Raw genomic sequence first — 20,648 nt, 5'->3', positions numbered from 1 at the left:
GTGTCACAAGAATATAACTCTATTTTGTTGTTTTGGAATTGTACTGCTGTACAAAAAGGAGAAGATCTAAATGTTTTTGATAACGTCCTGTGAGGTTAACTTAAGAAAAGAAGACAAATTGGTTCGATATTTCCTCGATGAAGGACATATCCCAAAGGTATCTCTCAAAAGAAATGTTAAACCCACTCAGATTCTGCATGAGTTATTTAAAAAATAAATCTCATTTAGACTTGCACAGACATGAAAACTAATGCAGGTTCATTACACTGCTCAAAAATACTTGTTCCGTTTCTTCTACCTTAGCTGCACTATGCCCAGCTTACCTTTTTTCTGCTTAGAGACACCTTAAGCCTCTACATTTGTGTGTGGACTTCTTGGGTTTCTCTGTGCAACCACAGACAGGCTTGAGAACTTTTGTATCCCTATATGGAGCATACAGACTTCTACAGATTTTTAACAGCTTTCATGTTCATCAATGAGTTCAGACATATCTCCTTCAAATATGTTATTTTTCTAAAAGTAATTCTGTAATAAATTTATGTATTTTAATGCTTGAATTATTAGTTGTTATGTAGCATATTAAGTTGCACTTTTGGGTGGTACTTTGGTTTATTACATTTACATCTGTTTATTATTTTGATGCTGCAGTATTTCCAGGTAGCCTGATGTCATTTTGGAAGGTAGCCCACCACCCTGCCAGGTCAGAGCTTTAACAGCTCCTTTCACTGGTTCTTAGTTTCAGTAAGCAAGCAGCAGCTCTTCACAACAAAATTCTGTGGGACGTATCAATGGGTTGAGATTCACCCATTTTATTTGAAAGAACAGCAACCATTGGGTGTGAGGAACATGGCTCTGCTCAAGTTTAACAGGACATTTCTGATAACTACGGTATGGTTAATTGCAGTTTAACTAAATTATATTTGTATTTACCATGTGCTCGATGCTCAGGCCTTTGGGTGTATTTACTTCATTAAGAAATACTTACAATCTGTGTTGACCAGATGTTGCTGATAACTGGCAGCCTCCAAACAAATCCCCCAAACGATGTGCATGCATTCCACAGCATGTTTGGTGATGACTGATCCCTTTACTGGGAAAGAGGCCACAAAGCCAACTGTGAGGCAAAGACAAGAAGGTTATAGGATTAAAAAATGTATACCAACCCCAAGCCCTACTTAGTGAAGTATTAAAACTGATGTTTAGATCTGTGTCTCCAAGTACATGCAGGTCCCTCTTAAAAATTCAGTGAGATCTTGGTGACCCAAAGCTGAAATGACTCAAACTATACCCAGTGCATTTAGAATCAGTTGGCAACCTGCAGTGTGCATAGGTCCCTACGAGCTGCAAGTTGTCTGTAGTCTTATTGTAAATACTTCTGTCTGATTCTCAATGTTGTCTTTGCTGTTCAGCACTGACAGCCACCAGAGTAGATGTCAGCAGTGACACTGTACAGATTTACTTTGCCCCTTGGGTTCATTTTACAATTGTTAAAACTCAAAGCACAGGAAGAGGAAGCTTCTGATTGAGCCTGAGCGTCACTCAAAATTATTGGTGTTATTTTTTAATTTCTCCCTCATCTACACAAATCGTAGTATAGCAGACAATCTTAACTAGCAGCTGTTTTTTGTTTTGTTTTTTTATTAATCTGGGAAAAACCCCTGATGACACAGTGATGTGAAAACACAGAGGTCTAGATAGTATTGCCTTTTTTAATCCTGTGAAGGAATGCACAGAGAATCAGTTTTCGCTGTGCAAAAGGCTCGCTGGCTGTGTATGCACAAGCACTTGCAGCTGTAGGACAGTGCAGTGCCCTGGAAGATGGGCAGAGCTGAGCTCTGGGGTTTGGGGCTGGTGTGGCTGCATGTACCTGGGTTCTGTTTTGGAGCTCGTTCATATCTGCATGCAGGCAGAATTCACTCCTAGCACGTAGGACTCTCTGCCTCTCACCCAAAGGTGGTTTTCCAGTTGGCTTTGACACACAGTACTGACCCCCCAGAAAGCACCATAGTACAGAATCACTGCACTTCAGCAGTCTGTTTGCTAGAGTTGTCAGCAAACTGGGCATGTGGACAATGTGGCACAGGACGTAGATATAAACCTCTGACATAGCATATAGGCAGCTGTCCTCTGTTCGTATGCCTGTAGTAGACAACCATGTATTTGCTAAGCTTTCCGCACGCACATGCCTACAGCCTTCTGAAGCTATTTAATTCCAATAGAAAAATGTAGGCTACTATGCGCTCTGAAAATATGTAGTTCTTTGGCTATTTATACTCAAAAATGTAAAGATGAAGTTGAAAAATGCTGACCTTTACTGCATTGCAAGGCTGCTGTGTGTCCTACTAAGAGTATTTGGTTCGCGCACAAACTTTTTTCTAAAGCACAAGGCTCATTTTGAAATACCAGATTCACTACTATTTTTAAAATTACTTTCTTATAATTTTTTTGCGGAGGTAAACAAATGATACTTAGTCAAAAAGATAATCAGGAGATCTTTCTCTGTTGTCACCAAATATATTGGTGATATTAGTGTTTTGATGATTCAGTTAGTATTGAACTAATACTGAATTTATTGTCAGCAAAAAACAGATGTTGGTGTTGTTAACCAGCGCAGCGATACAACACTTATCAGTAATATCAATATTTCATTTAATATCAATGATTTGATATCAGTGGCATTGATATTCCACAATTGCAGGAAGTATTTGATAGTCAATGAAATTAAAAGGAGAAAATTCTTTACAAGAATTTGTTTTTGCCAGTTGTGCTTGGCAACCTCAAACATTCGATTTTATTTTGCCCTTTGTAGAACCAGAGTTTTCTAAAGAAAAAAAGTGTACTCAGTTACTCTTTATAGAAGGAAATAACAAATTGTTTTGGTGTTGTGATCTAATAGTAAGTGTATGTTTTCAGGTGTGCTGGAGGTTTGTATTGGTTTGGCCTGTTCTCTATAAGATCACCTTGCTCTGCAGCGAATGGTTCAATGCTGAAGGACAGTTTTATTTTGCTAAATCACTTTGTGAGGAATAGGATGCTAGGTGCTGATATCTGTGTTGGTGTAATTGCTGCCTTGCTCTACCCCTCCTATTCTTTGCTTCTCTTGTTAGGAAAAGCACCTCATTTCTTACGGCTTCAGAATGTGGAGGTTAATGTGGGACAGAACGCAACATTCCAGTGCATTGCTGGGGGAAAGTGGTCCCAGCATGACAAACTCTGGCTCCAGGTAAAGTGATGCAATTTTTTTCGGGTAAAATAAGTAGACAGAGGACAACTGGGTGGTGGGGCAAATGCTTATCATCAAAATCCTTTGAGAACTGCCTTATATTGTTTCCAGATCAGAGTTCAAGATGATAAAATGCAGAATTGTGCTACAGAAGATGGAAAAAGTGGGCAGTTACAGCAAAATGTCAGTTCCAAACGTAGGTCTGCACACCTGTAAGGACTCGTTCATAAAATAGACAGAACAGGTGAAATAATGCCTCCCTTCTGCTTAATTTTTGGTCTTCTTTCCTTTTGCCCCCCAGAAATATTGTTGACAAAGGCTGGGGAAAGTGTGTTGAGATGAAAACACTACGTAAGATATGTTAAACAGAAGACAAAACTTGTTTGTACCGATTTATTTCTTCCTCCCGGTTTCCTTTGGCTGCATTGATAGCAGATTGTTCCTCACTAAATGACTAAGGAGTTCATTCTCTTCGTGTCTATTTTCATCCTACTGGTTGTTCAAAGACTGTTTTTTGCTATTCATACATAACAAGCTTAACTGATTTTCAGTTCTGGAATTAGGAATGGAGCAATTAGCAAACTGCAAGGGTGGAGTGCGGTTTCCCAGTGAAGGACAAAGTTATTACTTTTATTTTATCAAAGCTGTTATCCAAAAATTTACTTTCTAATCTGAAAGTTATTGGCCTATGTTGTACTTCTAGCATTGATAGAAATATATTTTGGCTTATTCTATATCATTTTTGAGTTCTTTCTGTGAAGGATTTCCATGGAAGGATTAGATGTGTGAGAAAACACTTCTGATCTGAAGCACTGTAAACTTTTTTCCAAGAGAAGAAAGGATTTTGGAGGAAATCATCATTCTTAGTGGCAGCCTGTTTTCCATTCTTTTAAACGGAAAGATTTAATGAAAATAGCCTTGGAAATACCTCCCAAAATTGATTACTGGAAACTGGCAGAATGGCTCTGTGTTTTCCTTTGAGCCTCCTAATAAAATAGACCAACTGAGCAAGTTCAGGTGTTTATGCTGATTTCTAGTTAATTCATCACCTGTCAGTTTTCCAGTTGGGAAAATGTTGCCTGGCATTGGTGGAGAGAGGTTTATTGAGGAGTGCTGGACAGATCAAGATATTTAAATTTTTCTGGAAACAAAGTTTTATGCCTGAAAATGACAGGCTTATAAAATCTGTTCATTTATAGCATTTCCACAGGAGTACAAAATGCATTCATTTGTAGTATTTTCATGTCTTAGCTTAGCTTCTGGATATACCCTGTACAGATATTCTGAACTGTCACTCTCCAGCCTTTTCAGTATGCATAACACATCAAATGCACAAAAACATATCAGAATTTAAGTAGATACAAAAACTTAAACAAATATATAAGAACATTTAAACCCACTAGTTTATAAAACCCAGTGTGCCTGTAAATTTTTCAGGGACATTACTAGCTGTCTTTTTCCTGAAAAATGGTGCTTATACGAAAGGCAACCTAGTGAAGGGCTGAGCAATTTGAAGAATAACAAAGAATGAATAATTTGTATGCCTTCGTGACCTGTGTCGTTTTCATCTGTCTTCACAGCAGTGGAATGGGAGGGACACAGCATTAATGGTCACTCGAGTCGTCAACCACAGGCGTTTCTCTGCTACGGTCAGCGTTGCTGACACCTCGCAGCGCAGCATCAGCAAATACCGCTGTGTCATTCGTTCAGATGGTGGATCTGGAGTTTCCAATTATGCAGAATTAATAGTGAAAGGTAAGTTGTATTAAAACAGCAAGTTTGTTTTAGATGAACGTTTCCTCCTATGTCAACTGTGTATAAAATTTGACCCCCTGTTGGGCTTTTCTCTTTCAATCATATTAAATTCAAGTAGGAGAAATGGGTGTAAGTGACATGAATTTCAATCATTTTTTAAAACAATTATTTGAATCAAAACTTCATCTGAATACAGCCCTTTTCATGAGCTCTTGAAGTAATGCGTGGTAGCTATGGATATTTTTAATGCAGTCAGCACAACAGTTTAGCTGTCAGTCAGCTTCATCTGGTTTACTTTACATTTCATTGGACATAAATAATTCTGTAATAGTGTTGCATGTCAGAAGAGTCTGCTCAGGGCTGTTGGGTGTAGATGATCTGGAATGATTAAATTCTTTACTATTAGAGTGGTGAGGTGCTGGAAGAGCTGCCCAGAGAGGCTGTGGATGCCCCGTCCATCCCTGCAGGTGTTCAAGGCCAGGTTGGATGGGGCCCTGGGCAGCCTGGGCTGGTATTAAATGATGGGGGTTGGTGGCCCTGCAGGTGGCAGGGGGTTGGAGCTTCATGATCCTTGAGGTCCCTTCCAACCTGGGCCATTCTGTGATTCTGTGATTCTGCTGATGTCCTGAAGCACACAGTAGGGATATCAGTAGCTCTTGATGGAAGCTGGAGGTTTCAGCTCTCTTATTCACTGTGATTCAGGAGGTGATGCTGTGTCTGACACATGCAAGGTGGTATTTGCTTAAGATCATCCATGATGCACGGAGTGAAGTGCTATTTACTATGCTGCTTTATTAATGTTACCCAAACTGCACCACAGGGATGCTCACTGCGTCGTAGGAGAAGAAAGGGTGACTGTCTCCCTTGAGGCTGTTTCAGTCTCTATTGAAGGTGGTAGTGATGTGGGTAGAAGGAATTTGTAGTATGGATCTTCTCACGGAATGTAATTTTATTGCTCGAAATGTTTTCATTTTTTTATGGAAATGGAGGACTGTTGGAGAAATGAGATCACCTTCTTCTACTGTAGTACTTTTTTACCAACTTTTTCTATCACTTAATGCTAGTACCTTTGCAGTGCCTTAAATATCCAATGTTGTAGATATTCAGACTACACTGATTATGAAGAGAATGTTCAGATTAGGTGCTAAGTGCTTTTAATTCCTGCCAAATTATCTACTATCTTACTTGTTGGAGGAGTTAATTCATGAGTAAAATAAAATTGAGTTGCCAAGAGTGGCATATTAGTGCCATATGATTGTTAAGTAGAGGGAAGGCAGTCTTCCAGAGCAACCAATATCAGAATATGCAAAGTTGGGCATGTGCCTGACACTTTCATGTTTAACAACATGAGGAGGAGAAAAATAGAAGAGTGAGCTGTAAATATGAATGGCTGGACATCCAACATGAGGGACACTGATAGACTCACTGCTGAATTACCCAGGCAGGCACCTAGCCAGAAGAGCTTGAGGAGAGTACTATTGTTATGGGAAGGCACACTCCTCTACTCCGTGCTTCTGTATAGTATGCAGGCAAAGTGAAGTGGTTCATTTGAGGTTAGCTTGATGCAGCACTGTGAAACACTGGGATTGCATGGATGAATACTTCTAGTCTGGCTAATTTTAGTGTGGATAATAGCAAATTCGTAACGCATATATACAGGCTGAAATGAAAGCAAATTGGAATTGTTTAATTCTGAAGAGATGTTTATTGAATTGCAGTAATGTACTTGGGTATACATTAAATTAGTCTGTAATTGAAGTTCTGCTCAATTGACAGTCCTGTCCCTAAACCTACTAAATCCAAGCTAATACTCTGCCTCACATGCTTTCTCCCAGTTAGCTGAACATAAAATCATGTGGGATTTTTTCAACAAAGGTCAAGGTTGAAAAAACTATCTGTATATCTTTCTCATGTAAAGATCTGTTTGCTTCCCTTAGCCATAAGATATTTTATTACAGTAATGAGAAAGTGATTTACATTTCTTGATGTTGCATAATTTAGTAGATACGGAATGAGGAATTTTTATTTGAAATACATTTACTACTTCAGCACTTGAAATTGGAATGGCAGATACTTCTTTCAACAAATAAATCAGTGATATTAAACACAAACCAGCCCCCTCAGTTGTCATACATGACTATGTGGACTTTACCTTTGTAGTACTGTGAAAGCATGGGAGCTGCCACTGTAGAGCTGTTCGCTGTCTGTGCTGATACCTTTCTGTACCTGATTCTGTTGTTGTCTGCATGGCTTGTATAAGTGACAGTAAATTTATTCTTCTCTTTGCAGTTCAGAATCATAATTGTAAAGCCTGAAAAACCCATCATTTCCTTCTGCACACCTTACCATCCTTTGGTGCTCCTGTGGAAATAGCTCTATCTGTTTCTTAACTTTCACAGTTGCTCATACAGCAATTATGTGTATGGCAAGATTCAAAAAACCTAGAGCTTCTACATCTTGCTGTCCTGGTCACATACAGATGGAATGCTTTTTGTTTGTAATTTTCTTTTAAGTAAGAGCCGCACGGCAGTTATTCGTATTCTGAAATAAATTCATATTTTGCTTGTGTAAAGAGCGTTTAGAATACTACGAAATTGGCCAGAATCTGAATGCTTACGATCAGTATTAATGATACACTTCGAATGTCCTTCCAGGAAACCTGTTGCTTCATGTAGAAGTGTGAATAACATTTTAAACTGTGTATGTGTTTGTATGGCAAGTTGTTTGCAGTTTATTTTCTGATCCATTTCAAATTAATGAATGGTAGAAATTTGTAACTTATTTTTCATTAACCAAATTTTTTTTTTTTTTTTTTTTGGTAGTTTTGGCTCTCCAGCAAGTCCCTTGCTACCTGATGATTTTTGTGAGCTCTGTTCTATTCTACCACAACAGGAGTTGCAGTATGCAACAAATCCCCTCTACAGACCTCTTAGGATATGTTCTTTTTCTCTTCAGTTTTGTCTTTGTTGATTTTTAAAGTGTTTGATTACTCAACACAGATGTAAGACAGTCTGTTCCCTAGCTGAGTGGCTTTCTGTCATCCTTTTGATATTTGGGACAGCTCATCTGTTTATCAGTCACTTTTTTCTTGAGGTTTTCAGACATGAAGCTGATACTTTCAGTGATGCCAGAGGGAGAGGTGGATTTTTTTTCCCAGAGTTGCTTGCTGTTTTTTTCTCTGATTCTTTTCTGGTGCGATGCCTGTCAAAACAACAAATAATGAGAAATAATTATGCATTAAAACAAAATATCTGTGACCATAAACTCCATGGTCTTTCACTTCATAGAAAGCATCTTTTGGGACAGGGGATAGGAAAAAGAGTCTTGAAACTTTTTTTTTTTTAACTATTATTATTTTCATTCTCAGTACATGTATAATTCTGTACCCTAGGATATTGATATGAAATGTACTCATTAAATGCATCATAATATCATTGCCATCACAGGATAATATAGCAACTATTGCCATAGTGGTACTCAGACCCCTGGGCTGGGGTACTGATAAGAAAAGTAGCACTGTTGTAGTTCTCTTCTTTTGCCTGGGGGCAGCTGGAAGATCCCAGCCTGGCCTCTCACTTGTAGTCATTTAGGAGAGAAGCTCATCTATGGTCAGAAGTAAATGCCTTTTAGATTTTACAGCTAAGATATTTTTTATAGTATGCAGAAGTTCAGATAGGAATTTCTGTGCCTCACAACTATTCATCAGGCTCATCCTGGTTGCAAAAGTTGCTGAGTAGATTTGAATTCATCTGCCTCAGTAATATGCATTAATCAAGGTCCTCCAAGTTCCTTCCATGTCGTGAACAGGACAGCATCTCTTGTTGGCACTGGCAGCAGCATCAGGAAAGCTGTGATGGGGAGGGCTTTCCTCAGGCTTCATGTTCTCTCTCTACCTTTTTACACAACTGGATTGTCTGCAGTATTGATGTGTGCTGCATGAGAAGTTAAGTGTAGATTTGATCAGGTGTGTGCTAATGTTGCTCATTTCAACCCTGGACCACCACAGGGTGGTATGTGTGTGTATGTGAACCATTTGTGAAGGCTATGAGATTACTGAACAAAAGAAACTGGCTTTGTGGTTGTGGGGTGCCTGAAGAAGCTGCTAACATTTCTTTATTCCTTTGTAGTCAAAATGATGTAGGGAATGCAGTGCTCCATTCCCTGGTGTTTGAATCGGGCTAATAATTACTTGAACTCTTCGCTCAGTTTTAATCATCTAGTTCAGTGTTGTCCAATAGCTATTGCTTTAACTCAGTTGTAATCATTGGATGGCTGTGTGCTGAGAAAAGGGGAGATGAGATTTTGAACACTCATTCCCTCTCACTAAGAGCTTTACCTTTGCTTCCTTTTCTTTCACTCGGGCTTAATAGCTTTTTGAGGAGGGGAGAGCGATGAGGACAAAGCCGTTGCTTCCTAGAAATAGGCAGTTAGAAAGAATGATACGTGTTCTTTCAAAAGAAAATATTTCCTTCTCCTTCTGTTTAACCTCCAAAATAGAACTGGAAATGAAGCCCTTCCTTGAGAGCTGATTGATGGATGTACACAATATTATAGACTGGATCAATTTTTCAGAACTGCACAGTGCAGTATGGACTTGCAGTTATGTTGCCATGTTTGTATTCCTTGTTTTCAGTGTTTACATTTGCCAAGGAGGTGTAACTTAGGATAGGTATAAAGTTCTTAATGGAATACAAGATAAATAAACGCATTAACAAGTAAAGAAAGAATACGAAACAATCTTTTTGAAACGAAGGAGCTTGAGAAATATCCTTCTGCTTTCTGAGTGCGGTTGCCTACAGCCTCCCTGATGCATCTCAGGGACCTGATGTTGTTGGATGCAGGGAGCAGGAAGCTCATGTGAGCTGTGGTTCTGCTGGCTGAAAGCCATGGGGCAAGCAGTCCTCATCAATCTTAGGCAGAGAGAGCTGTTACAGCTTGTAGTAGCAAGGGGGCTTCTCCCAGGTTATTATCTCCTCTCTCTCAGGACTCTAGAAACAGGTAGGTATGATTAACTTAGTAAAAGGCTTGTTTGTTTTTATTTTTGTTTCTTTAAATCTTCCCTCCCAACTTGAACTGAGAAACTGCAAGATTCCCTATGGGAAGAAGCTTTCTTGCTGCTTTTAAGTAAGATAATGTTGTGGTTGGGTGAAAGAAGTAGCTAGCAGTTGTCTTTTGTGCCCTGTCCTATATGCTCTTACCTGCCCCTACAAAAGGAAGAAGAAATCTCCAAAGAGCAAAAATAAAGGAAGAAAAAGCATCACTGGATGGTATACTTTCTCTTCTTGCCAGACTCCCCTGGCATTCCTTGGCTTTTCCATGAACTGTTCTTGTAGACCTGTATAGGAAAGAAGATAGCTTTATTCTTCTACCTGCTGTTCTGAGAAGTGTCTCCCCACATCAGACACATGTAAAGGAGAAAGTGGGAGTCAAAGTAAGTAAATGAGTTGTTTTGTCATAGCAATTTCAATCTTGATATGTTAAAGTTGCCTAAATAATTTATATAAGGTTTTGGTCTTCAGACTTTGGTGGTCCAAAAATTGATAGAAATAAAATGTTGTTTATTGGTTAGTATTCCAGTAAACATCTACTTATTAGTTTCCCATTGTAGAGAAAGCTCCCAGCAAACAGTGCAGCTGGCGGAAGGAGGGAAGCTTGCAAGAACAAATGAATGTGTTTCAGTCTACCTAGGATTACACTCCTGCTTGAAAAGTACAGACAAGGTAATTTCATATATTTCATGCTGCCTTACATCTTGGAGGAAGGATAGCAGTAATGCAGTTTTCAAGTATATTGCTGCTGGGGTGTGTAGAGTATTAACTTAAGTTGCTGGATTTTCACTGCTGGAGGCTTCCATTGTTCTGTAGCATTCATTTGACGGTCTGTAGAGTCTTAATAATACCAGTTCTCATTTGTTTATTTTTAAAGGGAAGGGAAGAATAGCAGTTACGTGACCAGTATTGTTTCTTGCCCCCCATTAGCTTTCTCGCTCAGTTGCTAAAATACACTCAAAATACAAAATTTGTCACTTTGTTAATTGTTCTGCAACCTATGCTGCTGTTTTTAGTAGAGTTTGATCCTGCTGAATTACGCCTGTGGTTTGTATTGTGGTGCAGTTGGAAAGCACAGCCCTCTCACTGCCTAGTTAAAATCATCAGAAAAGTTTAAAGCAGCTGCACGGAAATTAATTCAGGAGTGCTGCTTTCAGGGAGAGAGAAAAAAAAAAAAAAAAAAAAAGCATCAAATGCTAAGGAGCTGACTGAAAAGCCTTTGCTAGCTGGAAATATTCTTGCAGTGGGGATAGCTTGGCAACTCAGACCATCAGATGTATGCCATTGCAAAATGTATCTGGAACTTTCCATTGTTCTTTGTTTCTTTCCAAGGTACAATTTTTCATAACAATTGATTGCTTGTGATGCTCATGTGATATTACAATTCAAAATGACACTTTTTTTTTCCCCTTGTGACTCAACTGTAAGATTTAGCAGAAAAGTTGAGTCACATGCATTGCTAACTTTCTCTCTTTCACTCATCTTTCTTCTGCCTTTTTAGTTGTAGGGAAGTTCTGAATGAACTTTCAAACCTCTTGGCAAATGGAACCTAGAACTATTCTTAATTTGCCCATGCTGTGGTTACAATCCTGTTAAGTGCTTTTAATTCAAGAGAAGACACTTGAAGTACAATCTGCCATTGTACTGGATATTGGTGAGGAGTCTGGTCTGATTAGGAGACCTCTGACACTTGTTAGATATGATTGGTGGATATGAGCTGTTATCTCAGCAGGAAGGATATCTTTCCACATCAAAATATCTTTTCTGTTGTAGTGGGAGAAAAAAAAAAGCCTAAAATTGTAGTGCTTTTACTTAATATGAAATGTGGGCAAAGACTCATTAGATTTCTTAGTATGCAGTGGTCATTATTAATAAAAGAACCTGTCAGAGCAAACTGGCAAAACAGCACAGATTCCATTTATATGTGAGAAATGGTTGAATTTCAAACGAAGGGAGTAAACTCGTTCTATTGGATGCAAATGCCTCAGATCAAGACGATTGGAGCTTATAAGAAATTTATGGCTCTGGACACACAGAGGGTAAAGAAGCATAGTTACTGATCTCTTTCAGGAATGCAGTAGTTACTGCAGCTAATAGGCTTGCTGCAAAAGTATTGCATTTGCTACTGGACAACTGAATGAAGGAGTTAAAAATCACCTGTGGAAGTGACAGTTTCCTCTTCTGAGCAAAGTGCTAATGAATTCCCCAGCTCTCTTTGCCCTGATTTAAGCTTTCCTCACTCACAAGTGTGATGTCAGTCTGCTTAGTTGCCCAGTCAGCCTTCTTGGGATGCATGAAGTATTTGCCCAGCTTTTTTTGTTTTCCTTAAAAAGACAAACAGAAACTCACAAGACACAATACAGAGCTGTTAAAAGAAATATGGTGGTTCCCAATGATCTATGCTAAAGCACTCAGCTTTTTGTTTTCTTTTGTGCCTCTTCAACCACCTTCGATTGTGTTGAAGTGAAAGCTTTTCTTGAACAGTATTCTTCAGGTGCATATTCACCCTTCCAGGTCTACATGCAATACTTATCTTTCCACCTGCTTTTCTTTTGGCTAGCACTACATAAGTTCCAACTGTTCTACTGTATGGGCAATTGTTAAACTCCTCTGCTGGGTTTGGATGTGTGGGCTTTACAAACCACAGCTGTAGTTCTAAGGTAAAAAAGCTTGCAAGTTTTGCTTGAATGAATGATGGACCCCATCAACACTGTGAGTGGCTGAGTTCAGAGCTAAGGACATCCACATTGCAGCAGCCCCAGAATCCCCTTATCTTTAAAGCAGGAAGTCTATTGAAGTCAGGTGTGCTGAATGGAGGCCCTTCAGCCAACTTCTGTTAGGTATTGAGAGAAATGGGGGCGTTAAAGTGCACACAGTATTTGTCTCTGAATGATGGAGCTGAACTGCTTTGCTTTCAAAGCCAGCAGAACTGAACTCCAGGGAGAAGCTGGGTGCTGGTTATGTTTACATTTGCCTGATCCAAATGAAAAGATGAAGGAGCATTTTTCAGCGTTAGGGAAAGAATGCTCACTGTGCAGTCAGCTCCCACTCAGCTTGGAGATTATTTGAGGTAGGAAAAGATCCAAAGTTGTAACTTTGCATTGAGATTTTGCAGTCCTGCTTCTTCAACTCTGCTCAGCTGAAGAATTTTTCTGAGCAAATGATTTCCCAGCACCCATTGTAGCTGTCAGGTGAGGAAAAGCAGTTCTCAAAAAATCACCAACAAACCCCCAAAACCTGTTGTGAGGCTTTTCAGCTTTGATCTGATGTGTTAATCTTCTGCCATGATAAATACCACCACTTGTTGCCCTCTTCTACTGGTGTTGGGACACTTTGCTCACTTCACATCCTCCCCATTACCTCTGCCCTGCTGTGACTTTGAGAGACGGCTTCAGATGTAGGGGCAGACACCTGCTGAGCAGCAGTTAAGTAGTGTGATTGCAGCAAGCCCTGCCTCTCTGTAATCATTAGCCTGTGGATTTGAGGGCAGAAAAAGCCACCAACATAATATGAAATTTCTTGGCTTTCTGCAGGCTAGACCTATTTCTCTACAGGTGAGATCTTCCTCCCGAGCATCTCTTGCTTCTCTCTCTTTCTCAGCAGGAAACTTTCCATCAGCACACGTTTGTATGTGAGGAGGATGCAAATAGCTGCAGGACTTCGGCTCCCTCTCTTTGGATCCTATAAATCAGTCTTTGCTTTACTGTCCTATTTATGAGCCTGCAGCTAATACTGAATTACATGGCAGACTACAACTTACAAACTGCTTGTTCCCTCAGCAGGATACAGACACAAATTAAAATGGAAAAGGGTTGGATTGCTTATTTCTTTAATTTTCTCTTTTCCTTTGTTTATATTATGGCAAGTGCTTCTTTTGTTTCTGCTGCATTTAAGTTTTTGACTGACCCCAGTGAGCAGAGCTGACAATATTTTATTCCCTCTTATTCAGCATTATGGTATTATTCAGTCTTTTGTCCCAGACAAAAATGTGTCCCAGACTAAATGTGAGCAATATTTCTCAGTATTTTCCGTAATTTTGAGGCTGAAATTCTCAGTATAAGTGCTTACGTGTTTGCTCTTGCATCTTCTTTTGCCTTTGCTCTTCTGCTTGACTTAGTCTGACACATACCTTTGCTCCACTTGTCAAGCCTTGCCAAATTGCTTACTTTTGTTTCCTTATGTGCGTTATGGATGACAAGGAACTTTAGTGAATTGCTTTTGCTGCAAAATGGTTTGGCTGTTTATTGCATGCAGCAATAGCTTAGCTTCTGGAAAGTTCTATGATTATTGCAGTCACAAACCCACAGGTTCTTGAGAACTGACATCTTGTCTGTTCACAAGTATTTTGTACCAATTTCTATGTAGATATAGCACCAGAAGTCCTAGAGCAGAATAATGCTTTTCCACTGTTTTTTTCAGAATATAAAATTTAGGATATCCTCCTGACCCTAACTTGAAATTACATTTTTGTAGCTTTGAAGTGTGAATCTTGGTTTTGTAAATGCCCTCTGACAGCTGAATGCTCTGTTTCTCTCTGTTGTCCGCTAAGAGTGGACAGGACTACCTTAAAAACTGTACGGATCAGATGACACGTGTTGAAGGCAGATGAGGCTTTGCTATCAGAAATTGAATTGCACACCAACAGTAGTTAGGAAAAATATATTTCTTCTCCCTAAGATATAACCTTTTCACTGTATTTGTAGTCTTCTCAAAATCTCTGTCAATTGGGCATAATTTAGCATTAGTTAACACTGCATTTATTCAGGAGTCTGAGGAAACTCATTCTATTATAATCTTCAAGTTTATCATAATTACTTTTTTGTCTCTTCCTTGGAATCACTGCACTGGTACAGTCTTTGCAGTAGGATTTTGGTAGCTCCTCGGGAGTAAAACAAACACACAAGCAACAGATACCTTTATGTTTTTCATAAATGTTACGATAGTTTCAGTAAGACTCAACTTTCAAGCTGGAGGATGGAAATGTCCTGCCTGCCTCAGCCTTGGCTAGGACAGTTCTATGGTCTTAAGAAAGCTCCATTGTTTTTTACCCATCTCCTGTGACTTAGAGATGTAATGATAGAAAGAAAGAGTGTTTAATCAAACTTGACATGCTACGGTATGCAGGCCCTAGAATGTACAGGTCATTCTTGCATCCTGTATGACAATGTATGAATGAAGCAGAATTGTCTTTGAAAGAGATTTTTTTATCATTTAAAACTTTCAATCATAATCATCATAACCTCTGTAGGTAAGCTGCTTCAGTAGTTATCTTCACTGCTTAGTGTATGTGTCTTATTCTAATAACTGTTTCCAGCTTTTGAATCTGACCATCAGATCTTGAGTCTTCCTGCTAAATATAATAGATCTTCAGGTGCAGAATGCTTGTGGTTGTGTAGAACCTTGTATTGACCATGAGCTTGGCGTTGTTTGATTAACTTACATAAGAGTTAGAAGTTTCTTTGCAAAGTCTCTTGTTCTGTGGAAGTGCTGCTGTCAGTTCTGGGAAAACAGCTCAAGATTGAACTTTTACATAAACTTGTGAACCACTACCTTTTGTTTTCACAATGAATACTTTGCTTACTATGTTTGTTTTCTTCCTTGAGATGGAATGTGAATCTTTTAAGCATGTTGTGATATATCTTTTTCAATTCTGACACAAGTACTCTTCAAAGAAAATAACTGCATGCATGCTCCACATGCTAAATAAAATGCTTTCCAAGCAGAGCATTTCACATCCTTTCTTGTGTTGGGAGACCATCATTGCTTATGTGATAATCTCCTGCACTTACAGTGACAAATAATAGATGTATTGAAACATAAGAAAATGCAGTGGGTGTTCCTGGGAATGGCTTCAAGGGGTAGAAATTGACAACCTTAAGGTTGTTTTTTTATCCAAAAACTTTTTGGTGCCTGTCATAGAAACAGTTTTAAAAAGAGTCTTCCAAAAGGTATTTTTGTACCACAGAAAAGATTCCTAGTTGGGATGACGCACATTGTTTGTGCACTTGCACCGAATTTGTGACACTTTGTACTGTGAATGCTGGACTCATTCCATGTTGTTGTTAAATTTCCTGGCACGTTTACTTCAAGCTGTTTTGAGAGAATATGGGGGCTGTTGCAGAGCACCTTTCCCCAGTTTTGGGGTCAGTGCATGATTGCCTCATGAGGTGTGTGCTGGTTTTTCATTGTTGAACTTGGTAGCAGAAGTATGAGGAAAAGGATAAAAGAAAGGGTATTGTCTGTGATAACGCTCTCACTCTGGTAGTACTGGACTGGTGTATGACATGGAGATGGGTGACCTCAATGTTTCAGGCTGTAAGAGGACACTAAACTTTGAGATTGTACAGTTTCAAACCCATGGTAAAAATTTCCATAGGGATGAGCCATAACCTGAGCAATCTTAAACTTGGGAAATATTTTTTTTTTTTTTACTTGAAATGTTTTTTCTAGTTTGTGGAGTCTTTGCCAAGGCCTGTCTCTTCTACAAACATGAAGCAAATTTGTTTATAGCAGTAATGATTGATTCTTGGAAAAAAATCACGGCAACAAGTTGATTTCTGAAGTGCCAGTTTCTGCCTGGCTCTTTGTTGGTGGATCCTCTGCTCTCTTGCTTCCATTGCTTGGAAGTGACAAATGCACTATTTCTTCCTTCTCATCATTCTGTTTTGACACTTGAAGACCTCCACTCCGTTCAGAAACATTTTTTAATTCCTAGATGAGGCTGGTCCTGTCTACATCACAGGGCATTCCCTCGGTCCTTAACTTGTTACTCACCAGCCAGGGCTCCAAGGAATAAAGCCTGAGTCAGGACCTGTCTTTTCTTACCATGATTCTGGTAACTTGAAGAGTGTGGCTTGGGGTGCCACAACGTAAGGAGGGCATAAAGCTGTGAGAGAGCATCCAGAAGAGATTGCATCTCTTCTTCAAAATCCTCGCAGCAGTAATGAGTGGCAATGATGGATCAGATTTCTCTGAAGGCTCAGCAGGAAACCGTAAACAGTGTAGAGGCAAGCACTTGGGCAATGGAATAACTGCTTACCCCCGGGTAAGGGCTTCTGCAATGGTGCTTCCAGGAACTACAGGAAAACAAATTGTCCCGCTGAAAGCATCAGCTGAGAATGGCATAAGAGCATGAAAAAACAGTTTTTGAAGTTTAATATTGCACACTTGGTGAGGTGTTCTGGGTGGCAATTATTTCAAGTGTTTTGCGTACGCTAAATTAGCAGCCTCCTATATTTGCTGCATTGACTGGTATATGCTGTACTGTGTGATTATGAATAAAAAAGTAAGGTTTCTGTCCTAGCTGGATCCACTGCACATCTTCATGTCAGTTCTTATACTCTTATATGCACCTGCTACTTCTCTTTCTTGTTAGCTGCTCCCTAGAGCAGCAACTCAAATGACAGGCCATAATGTTATCCACTCATTGAGTTGTCTGTCCACATCAAAATGTTTTGCTGCAGACAAGGCGATAATTTTCCTTACATCAGTCAAACTTCTGTCAGTAAGATCAGACAAATGTCCCTCTGGTTCCTGCAAGGTATATTTATCCTGTTTCCAATCCAAACAAAGAAAGAAGCAGTAGGTAATTCTGGTACAATTGAATGGAGCAAATTACTGATAATTGGCAAGTAAGACACTTGAGTTGCTAGGGTTACTCCAGAATAGTAGAGGCTTATTTATAATGACAACAGTTCAGTTCCTTGCATGGGACTGCACTATTGATTCCCCTTGCTTTAGATATGTTCATGAAAAAAGCAGAAGAGGAAAGCCAGTGTATTTTAAAACAAGTAGTGAGAATGTTGTACACAAAATGTTCTTTTATTTTTGTTCCTCCGTTAAACTGGAAATCCTTGGGCACTGTGCCCAGGAGTTTAGAGTGACATATGTAAGGTTACAGTCTATTATATGTTCTTTCTCTTACCATTTGTGTCCAAAAAGCCTAGGGTCCAGACAATTACATCACAAATTGAGAGAAGAGTTCAGTTTGTAGTTGGATGTGTGAGATGTTTATATCTATGGGGACAAAAGAGTCAACTTTTCTCATCGAACTATGATTTGATAGTGTTCTACATCAAAATGAGTAGGAAAAAACAAAACAAAATAGCATATTAGTAGAAAGCAGAGACTTACAACTATTGATAGTTCCATGTGTTCTTCTTGTCCCATCTGCTGTTGCAGACTCTGTCATGATTTATCATCTTAAAAGTTCATTTTAAGGATAGAGGCATTTTAGTCACGTATATCTGACAAGTTTTGACTATGTGGGCAATTCTGGGATTCACCAGTGACTTTCTCTTGAGTTGTTTTCCCTTGGATATTACATAGTGGTTATTTGAAAAAGGTGTAGTATCTAGAAACCTACACAGGGATTTTTTTGTGTGTGTATGTTCTTTTTAATTTTATGTTTTCTGATACTTTATATATGTCTGGTCTGGGTGGCAGCTCTGTTTACAGATACTGTTTCCAAATTGATTCATGTCACCAGATGTACACCGCATTTCAAGAGCGTCCTGTGCTTTTTGATGCCTGGAGGGAAAAAAGTGTTCTACGTGCACAGCAGTGAATCAGATTGGGTATTTGCTCTTGTAAATAGATGGAGACAGGAGACAAGCTTTCGCCAAACTTAAAGGCAGTGATTCTGGTGGTATGAATAATTCTATGAAGCTTTCAAACAGAAATTTGATGGTTAGTTGACAATGGATGGCAACCAGTCTGCCAAAGCTGAGTTATCTGAGCTGGAGCAGGTCTTTCTCTCGAGGGCTTCAAAGGCACCTGCCTTTCAGAATGAACTGGATGAGAGACTGAGGCACTTGTTCTCCAAGGCTATTTCATTAGATCACTAGAATTCATCCTCAAGATAGCTATACTCATGCTGGTTAATGTGCGTATCATTTCTAAAGTGGCTGTAGCTGTAGGCACAGCAAACTTAAAATGATCTCTGTAGTTAGGACAGTGGATGCCATCATACTGGAGTACAAGCACAGGTAGAGATCTCACTCTGCATTGTGTCACATGTGTAAAAGTAAGCATTTACCATATTGCAAATCTAAGCCTGTATTTGTTAACATGCATGAAAAACTGAGCCCAGGGGACTTTAAGATGATATCTAACTAAATGATTGTGCTCAGGGCTCTGAGGCTAATGGCATAAAATGTGGCAGTGCATTAAGATCACTTAGCTGAAATAGCACCTCAAACAATTTATATGTTAAATGAGTTGTCACATATCTTGCTGGGATATGCAGCCTGCTTTTCATTATATGCATTAGTATGTTCCTGTTTGGAACCATCCTTTGTGTGTGTGTCGGTGGGGGGGGGGGCGGGGAGGGCGCGCGGGGGGATGTTGTGGAAAAAAGTATCATTCAGTAAAACCCCACTGGGTTCAATTTTCAAGAAAATTAACAAATGCAAACTTAATTAGTGTAATAAAATTGTGAAGGATGGGGTGTGGTTAATATTGCATGAAATGCATATCCAAGAAGAAAAAGAAAATGGATTTTTGTGGGAATGCATGTTTGAATCCGTCTACAATTCCTAATAAGTGTGTTGTTCAAATCTATGCAGCTTGTTCTGTGATCTCAGAAAGTGAATAGTGTAGCAGGTGTACTCTTTTGTGCAAATACACTGATTAGCAACTACTTGCCCCATGTCCACTCCTCTGCTCTTATTAATGAACAGTATCCTGTGAGAGTGAGAAAATTCACTTTTCATTCAGTTATATCCAATTCATTTGCACTGACGGTTGTTTTGGGATGGAACATAGGTCAGCAGATTTGACCAGCATTGCTGGTCAGTTCCCACATTCTGTAGTTGTGGTGGCTGCCCCTAGCTCTGTGGGGCTTTATATGCACTTAAATCCATCCTTTCTTCTCTCATTCTTCTGCATGTCCATTACGACCAGAGCTTTCCTCATTTTGTCCTCCTCTATCTGTCCTCCATCACCCCATTCTCTTTGTTTCATTCCTTCAGTCCTGTTCCTGTCTCTTAATCAGGAAAGCATGTCTTTAACCTAATAAATGGAGCTTGGTGTCCGTGATGCCCTTGGAAAGGAATAATGCTGTTTTGGATCTTTACACAGACATGCTATGGCCTATATCAAGGGAAAAGAAGTTTCTCAACTGTTGCCAGCCACAACTTGGGAGGAAATTTACTTGAATCGTTTCTGTCGCACATGTTTCTGTGAATTGGGAGGCCAAATATGATACCTTCTAGATTAACGTTGCTGCTAGTCGAAATCATATCATCCATCAACAAGTTAATTCTGCTGGGTAGGAGGAAGGGTTGAATTTTCCAGTCTTTCCAAGTGAAAGGCAAGCAGACCATTAGCATAGAGCCTGGGATATCTCTGTTCATACCAGTTATAGGCCAGTTAGTGTTTTATTTGCCAGCTAAATAAACGATTTCAAATTTAATTAGTCAACAAAATGTCTTTCCTGTTCTTTAAATACAGCCATAGGGAGTGCTGGTTTCAAGCAGGTTAAAGTTCTTATTCAATAAGATCAGGTGGAATGTCATAATAAGGTTTATTTGGGTGCTGTATGGCACTAAATGGCACCAAATATGCTGTATTGAGAAGAAAAACTACTCAAAACAGCTTTTTCTTTGTGACTTTTTTTTTTT

At 39.3% G+C, this 20,648-nt stretch overlaps 1 protein-coding gene across 1 annotated transcript in view; it reads left to right on the top strand.

The window, feature by feature from the left end:
* The window catches only part of PTPRT (protein tyrosine phosphatase receptor type T), a 305,115-nt gene that overhangs the window by 56,464 nt on the left and 228,003 nt on the right, over positions 1-20,648 (top strand). Inside the window, exons 4-5 of the mRNA XM_042834507.1 lie at positions 3,108-3,223; positions 4,804-4,978. Coding sequence (XP_042690441.1) covers positions 3,108-3,223; positions 4,804-4,978 — 291 coding nt within the window. The remainder of the gene's footprint in view (positions 1-3,107; positions 3,224-4,803; positions 4,979-20,648) is intronic.

This window comes from Centrocercus urophasianus, unplaced genomic scaffold (genome assembly GCF_019232065.1).
Source record: "Centrocercus urophasianus isolate 14NV4802_14NV808 unplaced genomic scaffold, USGS_Curo_1.0 seq_47, whole genome shotgun sequence".
Classification (NCBI taxonomy): domain Eukaryota; kingdom Metazoa; phylum Chordata; class Aves; order Galliformes; family Phasianidae; genus Centrocercus; species Centrocercus urophasianus.
Note: the sequence above shows the minus strand (reverse complement) of the source record. Positions and strands in the feature narration are given on the sequence as shown.